General features: G+C 38.6%; 1 protein-coding gene across 1 annotated transcript; it reads right to left on the reverse strand.

The window, feature by feature from the left end:
* Nucleotides 1-2,765: 2,765 nt before the first annotated feature.
* kcna10a (potassium voltage-gated channel, shaker-related subfamily, member 10a) lies at nt 2,766-5,989 on the reverse strand. Its single transcript, XM_063889991.1, has one exon. It carries the CDS (start codon nt 5,987-5,989, stop codon nt 4,268-4,270), a length of 1,722 nt encoding a protein of 573 aa, XP_063746061.1. The 3' UTR covers nt 2,766-4,267.
* Between the last annotated feature and the right edge of the window lie 7,261 nt (nt 5,990-13,250).

Raw genomic sequence — 13,250 nt, forward strand, 5'->3', positions numbered from 1 at the left:
GATGCAGTTTGTAACATACATCTAAAATAATCCTAATAAAACAAGATAAAGTGTTAATCCTAATTTCAATATATTACTAATACAACGATTACTTTTTGGAACAGTTTTGATGAGAATCTTAGAAATCGATTAACATTGTAGAGACTTTATAAGTTGCAACATGCAGTACCATTTTCATTTAAAATATATGTATGCATTTGTAATTTCAGATATAATTACATACATTATACCTTATTTACTGATACAGCGAATACGGAAGGTATTCTGGAAGAATCTATTATCGAGTTGAAGTAATCCCTTGGATTACATTACCGATGAGTGAGTGATGTAGTATATTCCATTACAGTCACTATTGTAATAGAATACAATTTTAGAGACCAAACCTTGACTGGGATGCAGTCACATTGGTAAAACCTCAAAGTGCCATGAGATTATAGGACGATGTGACAACCACCCACAGACAAACACACATTCTGGATAAATCACCAGAAAGATAAAAAAGGATTAATATCAAAAGCTGTTTTTGTCCTCTTTTATATGATATGATATAAGAATTTAACATTTCCAATGGGACTGTCCTTTTCAAATTTGAGTTTGAAACATTTTAGGGTACAGCCACAACACCTGATCATGTTTGGCATGCTTAGAAACCTGGACCACAATAAAAGAAGATGGGATTCTCTTCCTTTTGTTTGTATTCAAAATAATGCCTAATTTATTTTCAAAACAACAATATGATTGTTTATTCTTGTTATTCTTGATTTTTGCATTTGACATGTCACAGTAAGTAAAGAACACGTGGAGCTGATTTGATCAACGATGGCTCCAGTACAGCTATTATTGCATCCAATACAGCAATAACTGTATTGGGTTATTAGTTACATCTGTTTGACCTGTCAACGTCGTCATTTTGAAATCACAAAGAAGACCATTTCTATGCCAGTAACTGCTTTCTATGAACATGTATTAATTCAGGAGAGTTCTTTTTTTTATGTATTTTTACACACATACAGATGTATGTGTTTATAAAAGATCAACTTAAATTGTTACCTATTTCCGCACTTGCTTGTAACCTATCTCAGTGTCTGAGAGTCCATTACCAGTAGCATGTGAACTCCTTGTCCACCCGAGGAACATTCATCCTTCCTTTCTCTCTTTTTTATCACCAGCTCGGTTTTCACTCTTTGTCCTTAGATGCCTCTTATATCCTATAGGACCATGTAGTAAAAATCAGGGTTATTCGTCTATGCACCATTCATGGTGTTCCTGTTTTGTTTATTTGTGTAGTTGAGGTTTTAATGAGAAATTGTAAAACAATTCAGAAGAGCAAGAGTTGCCAAACAAAGCTCATCTGCTCTCTACAGCAGCACTCTGATGTTGGAAACACTGTGTTGTTATTGTTCACATCGCTGCATCATAACAAAACAGTTGTGATTTTAAGCAGAATTGAAGTCAGCTCGAGAGTTGCCTGTGAGTACAACTTCATCTGCATTGCTAATTATCCAAGAGATTCAAACAAACTGATAAGGAAACGCTTCCTGAAATGTATCTATGAATAATACATTGCTATTGTCTTCTATCAGCTGTGTGACAAACATTAACTCTTTGTTTAGAACGTTCTCCATGTACCAATTTCTCTCAACAGAATATTTAGTATATTAAACCTTAGCAAAATATTTAAAATAACAATATGAATATGTATTAGCAACAAGCAATACTTGTTTTTCATTTTGTTGTTGCATATCAACAACAGACAAAAGCCCCATGTAGTCTTTTTGATGCTATTTCTGATTCCTTAAGTATTGTGCCACATTTCTTCTACTTTGCCCACAAGCTACCTACTATACAAATCACACACTTTTTTATTGTTATTCTGTGAAAGATCTGACACACTTTCTTAAAGACATGAGGTGTCTGTTGCTTTTCACAATTTCTTAGATTTGAAGGATGAGAATGTTGTTGTTACCTGCAAGTAAAACATAAACAATTACTATAACAAAAAGGCATTTACTGAATTATTACGATTAACTTATGATTCCTTTTTGGCCTAAGACGAGGTGTTGAGGCGAGGCCAGAAAGAAAGGCATCAGGTGAAGCAAACTGGCATCAATAGCTAGACGACTACTCCATGTCAACCAGAGACTGGCATCCTATTGTTGTTTGGATGACTTCCAAAGAGGCTGTTGCTGCACTGCCACACATGGTTTGTTGATGTGACCTCTATCTTTGTCTGTGTTCATGTGTGTTGGGTGTGTGTGTGTGTGTGTGTGTGTGTGTGTGTGTGTGTGTGTGTGTGTGTGTGTGTGTGTGTGTGTGTGTGTGTGTGTGTGTGTGTGTGTGTGTGTGTGTGCCTACTGACATTACAGTGAAAGCAGAGACAGCTTACCAAAAGCAGTGACGGAATCTTCCCTTAAGGGGAACACCGATTGAAATACAAGAACGCTAACTCCCTCTCTCTCCAATTCTCTATCTGTCGCTCTCTCACTCATACACACGTACACACCCACACACACACACACACACACACACACACACACACACACACACACACACAGTCACACACACAGTCACAAACACACATCTTTCTGTAACCACAACAGAGCACATAAGACATGAGAAGACATGATTTAAAATCCCAGTGTATTTTACATACATTACAGTCAACTGGATACTGAAATGTTATCATACATATAGATACAGTGTATTGGTTTTGTTACTGTACTAAAGTTGTTGCCTTGACAACGCAGGTAATAATTTCAGGTCTGGCTACCTCCGAAGTTGTTGCACAACAGTGACTCTACAGACACGGGAACTGACTATCGTGAAAATGAATATCATCATCTCAATACAGCTGCTTGTCAAAAGCACAGAAAACACATAATAATGAATCATCTTCAATCATATGCTCTGTGAGAAGATATAGCACGAGCCTCCAGCTTTTTATCAACATATTCCTGGAGCCCAATCAACAAATGACTTTCCAAGGTTGCTATTAAAATAGGAAAATATATTATAAAACAAATAGTCATAAAATAAATCAAAAGAGCATTACACTGATACAGCATAATTTGCAATTACTCCTCAAAAATAAGATGGATTATGATATTTTGACCTGCCATGCTTCCCTGTCTTCTAACAGTTCCCTTTATTTCCTAAATCCAGCGTTACCTTTGGCTTCTTGGTTCTCTTCTTCACTTGCATTGTTTTTGATCTTGCTGTCTAAATAAAGTTCCTTAGAACAAGTTCCACCTCACTGACAAAATTATGATTTTAAACAGATAGTTTCTATAGGATCCCCTGTACTTTGGATATGTTAAATTGTATTTCGGGTCAGAATGCATTTCTTTGTCGTGGAGCATTTTGGAAAATAATAAAAAATCCTGGAAATGTTACAACGTCTACATTTTCAACCAAACTTAAATCAATAATACTGAGCATATGCATTATAAACAAAAGTATTACAGTAAGATTATGTATGGCGAAGTCAACAATATCCCAACATAAATAATTTAAGGCACTGCATTATTATACATAGTGTGGAGTCAGTTTGACAAATAAAAAGAGTGGAAGATAATTACCTTTGCGACTCTAAGTGGATGAATTAAAATATTATAGAATTGTGACAAAGTTGGGGTGGGGCTGTTACCTAGAAACTAAACACACTTAACTAGAAACGGAAAGAAAAAATGTGTTTTCCTTTTTGGTTAATGTTAACAATCCAGTTTTGTGTCTAAGTGGCCATCAGTCAGTCATCATTTTGAGCAGTTATCTGCAGACTGTGGCACAGAACATACATTCTGAATGACGAGAAGGACAAACAATTTGACCAATATCAATGTTTGAGACCTGTTGCCTACATTAGCTGATTGTTTCAAATAAAAGTGACCTGAAGCATAATCATATAAATATCCTGCATTATGACTTAACGTTTATTATAAATGACTGCAAGACCTTTGCTTTATGACAGAGAAGAAGCTTTACAGTAAAGGATTTTGTTTTGTTTTGTTTCTATGCAACTAAGGAAAAAAGTCCTTAACTGGAAATATTATGACATACTAGCTTGAACATGGTATCTAAAACATGTAATTGTATACATATTAGACAAAAGAGGTAAGAACGTCCCATTTATCCTTAGAAAACACATTTTTGCAACATACAATTATTTTATCTCATTGATCTTTTGAGTTCAGTTCCTTTTTATTCTTCTTTACTATTTCTTTGCTGCTTTGCATCAAAGTCTCCCTTCCTAAATTGTGTTCTTGTTCAGTTATTTCTCTGTGTCCATCCGCCAAGTGCCGTTAGCCTTTTTGATCGAGCTGTTGCTGCTCTCATTGGGGCTCGACTCACTCTTTATGGCTTGCTCAACTGCATCTGCCAAGGGCACCTTGTCCTCTGCTTCCGTCTCTCTGTGATAGAAGTAGTTGAAGTTGGAAACAATGACGGGAACAGGCAGAGCAATGGTCAGCACACCTGCGATGGCACACAAGGTGCCCACCATTTTACCCCCCATGGTAATAGGACACATGTCCCCATAGCCTACAGTGGTCATGGTAACCACAGCCCACCAGAAGCCATCAGGTATGCTGACAAACTGTGTGTTGGGCTCATCTACCTCAGCAAAGTAGATAGCACTTGAGAAGAGGATGACTCCGATGAAGAGGAAGAAGATGAGCAACCCAAGCTCACGCATGCTGGCCTTTAGAGTCTGTCCAAGGATCTGTAGCCCCTTGGAGTGGCGTGAGAGTTTAAAAATACGAAACACCCTGACTAGACGGATGATACGCAGAATTGCCAAAGACATGTTCTGCCCTGAGTTCTCTTGTGGCTTTGTGAGCAATTCTGAAAACAGGGTAACAAAATAAGGGATGATGGATATAATGTCAATGATGTTCATGAGGTTGTTGAAAAATTCCCTTTTGCTAGGACAGACCAAAAATCTCACACACAGCTCAAAGAAGAACCAAGCAATGCAGGCCGTCTCAATGAAGAAGAAGGGATCAGAGAAAGTGGTGGGTTTTCCAGATGGAGCCTCAGAACTGTATAATCTGGATATGTTGAAAGGCTGTACTGCTGTGGGCACAATTGGGTCAGTTTCATCTCTGAATTCTGGCAGCGTTTCCATGCAGAAAATAATTATAGATATGACAATAACAAAAACAGACACCAGGGCTACACCTCGAGCTGCGTTAGAGCTCTCTGGGTACTCAAAAAGCAACCAGAATTGCCTGCACAGATCATTATCAGGTAGAGGGATGTCAACATCCTTTATGAATCCTTCTTCTTCTCTGAACTGCTCCATGGCCTCGCTTCCAAGCTGATAGAATAGAATTTCATCAGCAAACACATCCAGGGGAACATTAGCAGGACGTCTGATCTTACCCCCTGACTGGTAGTAGTACAAAATGCCATCAAAGCTAGGTCGGTTCCGGTCAAAGAAGTACTCGTTCCTCATTGGATCAAAGTAGTCCATCCTCTTTAAAGGATCTCCTAACAGCGTCTCAGGAAACTGGTCCAAAGTTTTGAGCTGCGTCTCAAAACGAAGACCAGCGATGTTGATGATGACTTTCTGTTCTCCATCATCCAGCCCTCGTTTATCTACAAACAGATCCTCGCAGCACTCCTTTGCAAGCTTTCTGAAGATGGTCTCACTCTCCTTAGTGCCCTCGCTGTTCAGAAGCAATTTCCAGTTGGAGATCATGCTGGCGCAGCTTGTGCGCCCCTGTCGGCTTGGGGTTGCCATGTTTGGGGATTGGGGTATTCCTGGAATCTGTGTGGGTGGAGTGGGCGTAGATGAGCGGGATTCCCAAATGCAAGAGGGCAAAAGCGTGGAGGAAACTTTAGAGGATCGCCTAAGGTAGTGGCTCCCTGAATTGCCCTGCTCTTGGGGCATGTCCACTGTGAGAGCTGTGGTCTCATCAGCATAGGTGTCATCCTCAAGGCTGCCATTAAGACAATCCAGGCTCTCAAAGTCTACCAGGGCCACCTCCATGGCTGCAATATAGCCAGTGCAAAGCCTTGGGACCCCAGGATAAGACAATCAGACACACACACAAATGAGCAGAAAGGAGGCTCAGTCACCAGAATGAGTAGTAGAGTACCAGAGCGTCCAGTTCTCCAGAAAACGTTTACAGTCACAGGAAAAATCGAAAGCCACCTCCTCCCTATTTGTTATTCGTTCCAACACCTGTTGAGTGAAAGAGAGAAAGACAGTCAGTGTGTTTCTGTCAAAGGCTTTTCTTTGTATTAATTATCATCAGGCAACAGAATATGAAGTTGGAGAGCACATGTTTTATCATGACCTTTTGCTTCTCAGATACCCATCTCTATGAAAACCAGCAGAGAGAAAGACAAGTGATACAAAAAAGGGAAGAAATACCAGGAAGAAGTTGAGCCGGGACATGATAGAAAAAAAAGAAAGGGAAGAAAAGGATAGATTTCGATCTTTTTAGAAGAAAGACACACTCCTTGCTACTTGAAAATACACTACTGTTATTGTCAAGGCACAGTGATTCGCTGTCACAAGGCTTGCTACAGAAAGACTTTTCTGCAAAAATCATTGACCCCATCACATCTGTCTGTCAGAACTCTCAACTTCATTGTTTTTCTTTCAATCAAAGTCCAATTTGTTTTACTCCTTGTATAACCTCACATAATCAGCATATATTTACCCACGTCTACACACTTGTCTAGAATGTTATCCTGTGTTCATAACAAGAACATATGATATTTTCTGCACTATTGATGAAACAAGTTCTTTGAGCTCCTAAACCATACTGTACATGCAGTACAGGTTATTTTTCACCTACATGAACATAACACTTGCTCTAGGGAAGGGACTCAGGTGAGCGCCTCCTAATGATCCCAAAGCAGGCTGTAGAAGGTGAGGTCATTGAAGGGTACCTGGGGCTGTGCATACATTAGTGAATAATGAACAGGCTGTAGAGTAACAGCATGGGCCAAGCTTCCTCCAGACACAAGGGTTCCCATTTAAACTGCAGTGTGCACATTATTCTTCTAGAAAACTGCTCTGCTCTTATTGTGCCATATGTATCTGCAAATTAACCACTGATAGTGTGACTTTTCACAAGCATAAAGCTCACATAAGGTAGTTATCTGCTATTTGAGGTGTGCATCGATTAGTGTGAATCCTTGTGTGTGTGTGTGTGTGTGTGTGTGTGTGTGTGTGTGTGTGTGTGTGTGTGTGTGTGTGTGTGTGTGTGTGTGTGTGAGATGGACTGCAGATGTTTAATTAAGGATTCCAGACATGACTCATCCTCTTAAACAGGTCGTGTTATAGCAATCCTACTGTGAGAGAGAGGGAGATGGAGAGAGAGAGGGACAGAGAACGAGAGAAAATTAAGGAGGGAGAGGAAACAACAGAGACAGAAAGAGCAAGAATAGTTGGGAAGACGGATGTGGTGGAAGGAATTTGTGAGATGAGGACAGATGGCAAGAGAAGGACAGGAGCGTAACAATGAGAGAGAATGGGAGTTGAACTGGAGGTGGGCGGACGGATAGACAGGATGATGACAGAGCAGCCCTGACAAGGCAAGAGGGGCGGCTTATCAAGGCCACAGGAAACAGAGGATAATTAGGGGTAAAAAACACAAAATCTGTGTTGCACATCGGAAGAAGGCTGGTTCCGAACTGTAAAAGATGTCCAATGAGGAGATGTTGGAAACATCAGTTGGATTAGCAACATGATAAAATGATAAATGACAAAATGATATGATGCAAGGCCATAAAAAATGTAAATGATATGTTGATGAAACCTTCCTCTCTTGCTTAACCTCATGATCAGGAAAAACATTCGATCAGAGCCACAACTATCTCATGCTTCAAAAATAAGGGTGGCAGAAGAAGAAATTGTTCTTTCCGATCAATAACTTTTATTAGCCAATGATATTGGTCTGCTTGTTAAATGTTTTCTCAATAACTCAAATATGTGGTTATTGTTTTGCTTAGGATACTAAAATAACAGCCGACCATTGAATGGTTGTCTCAAAAAGTAATGGTAAGATGCACAATTACTTTGACTCTCAAAAACAACAAAGAAAACAGATCCAGGTTGTTGCACTGATTCGATTATTTACCTCCAGTTGAGGTGTGAGAGTGCTATGTTAATTTATTTTATTTTCAAGCACAAATAAAATCTGCAAATCGTTGCAATGCCAAGCACTCTTACTGGTCAATGAACAAACAGGCAAAGGGGACTTCTGTATACACAGCACACACAAGACAGACAGAATGACAAACCATCAACATGCCACTTACCCTCCTAACATGAAGTCTACAGACCAAGTGTGTTTAATTAAAAACGCAAAAACGAGAGAGGGAGAACAATGGTTCTCCACAAGTTCTGCTCCTGCTGCAGGTTTCTGCTACCTCCTCATTGAGACCAGAATGACTAATCTTTCACAGACTTCATTGGGTAACCTTATGCTGGAGTAGAAACTAGAGCTGTGGAAAAGACCAAATGCACACACAAACACATACACACGCACACACAAACACATACACACGCACACACACACACATGCGCACACGCACACACACACACACACACACACACACACACACACACACACACACACACACACACACACACACACACACACACACACACACACACACACACACACACACACACACATAAACACATGCAAACAAGAATGCACACAGGTCACAGAACAACAAAGAAACGCAGCAGGAAGAAATTTGTCAATATGGTGCCATTGATTTCTTAAAATGCAAGTCTGTTTGTGTGTAAGTGTGTGTGTCTTTTGTGTGTTTATGTGTCTGGACATAAGTGCAATAAGCCACCGTTGATCTGGTTGATGTGTTCAAGGCCCTGTAGACTGGAACGGTGTGATTAGATCCCTAAGATCTCTCCAAGCTTGACTTGTTCACCCTACACACAGGCTGTATCCATATCAGAATTCTTCACAGTTCCACTATACATTATTGATGATTAACAACTCCATTAACATGTTCAACACAGTTTGGGAGAAAGATAGATTAGAGCGTTACATGGGCAAGTTAAATAAGAGCTCCCTTCCTCACCCCGTACTGCTTTCCACCTAATTTTATCTTAGCTCTGATATTAGCTCACCCGCAAACCCCGTCTATGAACTTATCTCTACACCTTGTGAGCATGTGATTTTCTTAGTTCATACCAATAGAGCAATTATATAAAAGGGTTCCCTTAAGTACTTTTTTGTAACCACAGAGGACATAAAATGTCTCCTGTTAAATTCCAGGGAGCGACATACCAACCTGTCCTCATGCTGTAAAAAACATTTCTGTACACACAGGCATGTAAGGGAAGCTGTCACTTTACTCTCATAATTCCTGGAGTGTGTGTGTGACAACTACTGTGGAGAGTCTTGTCAACGCTCTTTAATAAACATGGCGAGATCTATTCCCATCAAAATTTGTCTCGCTGTGAAAACATTGAAATCTTGTTTCATGCTTTTCAATTTGACTCTTGAGTTATGCATTAAAAGAGTTTATTCAATGATGTAAATTAGGACTTGTTTTTGCTTTTTCAGCCTTAGAGTCATTACTGATGAACCATTTAATTTAAGAATACAGCCAAAATAGCTTTTTATTCCTATTATTCTTGATGTGATGTACCTTTTAAATCTTTGTTCTAAATTGTAAGTGAGTAAGAAAGTCTATTTAGGGCACATTTGATATGGCAAAATCACAGTAAAGGTATTTAAAATAGGACCATAGAAACAGTGAAGAAACAAACGTAAAAACAAGTAGGAGTGGGAGCCAGCATGAGGAGAGAAAGTTAAAATGAGTGGTCCTTTAGAGGCATATTAAAAGCCTCAATAGAGACTGCAGACAGAATGTTATGGGACTTGCATTCCACAATGTCGGAACCAAAAATATTAGACAGAAATTCTTTTTCTTGTAGCATATGTATTAAAAGTGGATTTGATGTGAAAACCAAAAACCTTCCTAATGTGATTACATTTAAAAATATGCCTTTTAGAAATAAGCTAAATCAAATAGTGTGATGTTGACATCCTGAAAATAGTTTCTATTTGATTGATCGCGTTTTTTTCTGTCTGCATTAAAAGAAAATGAAAGCTGTCTGAGGTTAAGTGTTGGAGTCTTGACCTACAATGATTTAACACATCAGTGGGCAATGTGAGGGTTAAAAGGGCTTACAACTCAAGAGGATAAAAAAAAACAAAAAACGGGAAATGAAACATGATTAAATAACAAACAGATATTTAAGATATAAAATGATTATACAGTACATTATTCACTATAATTGGATTCAATAAAAACAACTCCCCAGACACTATAAGCTGTAGCAGTGAGGACAACATGCTCCATTGTGACCTTGACTTGTGATAGGACAGCATAAAACAGAGGTGTCATATGGGGCCCACGCCAACCCATGGTGCTCCAACTATTCTTGTCATACTATTAATACACAGGGAGTCCTAGTGGAAGCAACCCATGAGATGAAATCTCTCGATACATGCGCATGCACTGTACAGTTGGAAGACAAACAAACAAACATCTGGGAAAAAATCTTTAACAGAAATATGGTATTTCATGCTAAACCAAGCTACAGTACATTTTAATAAGCAGACGACTGTGTGTGTGTGTGTGTGTGTGTGTGTGTGTGTGTGTCACCTCATGTATAAACATGAACAGATGTTCGGGCAGATCTAGATTAACTACAATCCTTTGCCATAGCTGGTCAGTGAGATGTGCATGCATGTGTATGCCAATATAGCTCTAACAAATTTAAAGAAAAATAACGTTTACTCATAATTAAGCTTCTCTGCTCTGATTGGCCCAATAAAGGAGTTGCTTTATAAACCGTGTCTCAACAGGCATCATTCAGATTTAGTGTTTTCAGAAAATACATTTGGATACATTTAGACCAATTGCAGCAAATTCAAAGCATCCCCTCATATTTACATCCCCATTCAGGTCAGTAATGCAAGGACCAATGTACAAACACACAATCATGCAAACCAAAAACAAAGACTCAGATGTTTTTAGTCACATTTATGCCTCCTACCCATTAAAAGTCAACACATTTCTAACTTTTTACACAACTAACATTTTGTTAGCTTCAAAGGAGAAGGTATGAGACTGCTGACTTTAGACCTTTAAACATAAAAGGTTTATAGAGGTCAAGCCTGATACAAATACCGTTTATTACAGCCATTAAGTCCGCCGAACCTTCAACCCAGACATTAGTTGGCAGGTTGTTTTTTGTGGGTTTTGATTTAGGTTTTCTCTTGCCCAAAGTAATTCCACTCAGGCTTGAGGCTTCATTAAAGTTTCAAGTGGTCTTTTGCTTGCTGCTGATCCTGTTGGACATTCAATCGACAAATGACCCACCTCGTCACAGACTGAAGTCCAATGTCCAAAACACTTTTAGTGAATAATATTCATGATGACAAAGAACATATCTGCAGAGGGCCAGATGTGTTTGTAGATAAGCAGTTTGTGATTTAAATGTCAAAGCCTTAGGGTGAGCTGTTCATCCTGTGTAAAGATCTACAGTAGGAGGCACGCTCACTTCAAGGTAAAGTAGATACAGTATTGATTACATGGTACTGTATGTTGGACCTTTTTTGTTTGTTATGTTGCTGTGAAACGTCGGTGTCTCTGCCTTTGTGAGTGCATTGGTTGGAGCTGGTATTTTTGGACCTGAATTTTGACCCTATTAAGCAGATTAATGCAGGATGGGCAGCTCAGTGCTATAAGCCGAGGGATCTCTTCTGTCAGATCAACACAGATACTAGCGAGCCATCACAGATATGCAAACAAAAAAAGTAATATACACCCACACAGATACAAACACATAGAGAAGCATAAGTCATGCATCTCTATATCTCTTTATATTAAATATATATACATGTTTGAACTTGTGGTCTTCGTCTCCAACCTAGTTTATCTGATGTTGCCTAACTCTCTTGAGAGGCGCAAATGGCCCTGCAGAACCTTTTCCCACAAAATCCATTAGTACTATCCAACACAGTTACTCACTAAGGTTAAGCAACACCAAAGCACTTGTTAAGATGTTTGTCACAAAAATAAAGTGGAGCTGCAGTGGTTAGTTAATTAAAGGAAATGAATTGTTTAAATCAGTTTTCAGGCGAACATTTCCTAAATCTAGCCTCATGTTTCCTCTTAATTTCTGAAGTAACTGAATATAGTTGGGTTTGGAATGTTGTTTAAATAAAACGAGGTGTTGAATACACTTGAGCTGTGGGAAATCACAAAGTGGACTTTACAATATGTTTTGAAATTGTATATACTCAACAATGAATATATTAATTTAGCAACCAATCGGTGGATTAATTGCTGTTGAAAAAGTTAGTTAAGCCTTTATTAAAATGTCATGCTGACCTCAACTCCCATCACTTCATGTAATCAAACCAAATGTTTTTCTGAGCATAGATTGCTAATCCAGAACGGTTGTGTATGTAATATAATTCATAGCAGTTTTCAGACAGAAATACAGACGGCAACTGATAATGTATTTTTAATTCTCAAAACATCTTTTCTCCGAATAACACATTTTTCAAATTTTGTTACCTCATTCCTCTCTGTTAAGCTTTTAAATCACTTAGTAAAATAGGAATTACAAATGTCCATTTGATAATGCAGTTAACATATCCAGAGCCAAAGTCTGTCTCTCTTTAATGACGCTTAAAATAGATGCATAATGGACTCTTAATGATCTTCAGTGTGGCAGTTATGAGGGCGGGGTATGAGTGTATAAGTGTGTGTGTGTGTGTGTGTGTGTGTGTGTGTGTGTGTGTGTGTGTGTGTGTGTGTGTGTGTGTGTGTGTGTGTGTGTGTGTGTGTGTGTGTGTGTGTGTGTGTGTGTGTCTGTGTGTCTGTGTGTCTGTGTGTGTGTATAACGTGTAACCTAATATATTGAATTTAAAATGACCCAACAGCAGTGACACTCTTTGACTGGACTTGTAGGTCAGCCTTAGAGACAAATTAACATTGAGCGAAAACACAAATGACTAGTATGATCACTAGAATGATAGAACCTAACTTTCATTAACTTTTAAACACTGTGATATATATATTATACTTTAAGAATACATGTAATTATTATTTTAACATTATCATTTTTGACTGTAGAAGTATAATTATCAAACCAGTAGTTATTTCATTATAACTTACCTATTCATGTTTTTTTTAAGTGAGCAAGCAACTTGCTCATTCATTGCCCCCTTGCCCGGAGGGTC

The sequence above is a fragment of the Eleginops maclovinus genome, chromosome 1 (genome assembly GCF_036324505.1).
Source record: "Eleginops maclovinus isolate JMC-PN-2008 ecotype Puerto Natales chromosome 1, JC_Emac_rtc_rv5, whole genome shotgun sequence".
NCBI classification, from domain to species: domain Eukaryota; kingdom Metazoa; phylum Chordata; class Actinopteri; order Perciformes; family Eleginopidae; genus Eleginops; species Eleginops maclovinus.

Coding starts and splice junctions, on each gene's coding strand:
- kcna10a (XM_063889991.1), bottom strand. CDS start 5,989: ATGGAGGTGGCCCTGGTAGACTTTGAGAGCCTGGATTGTCTTAATGGC.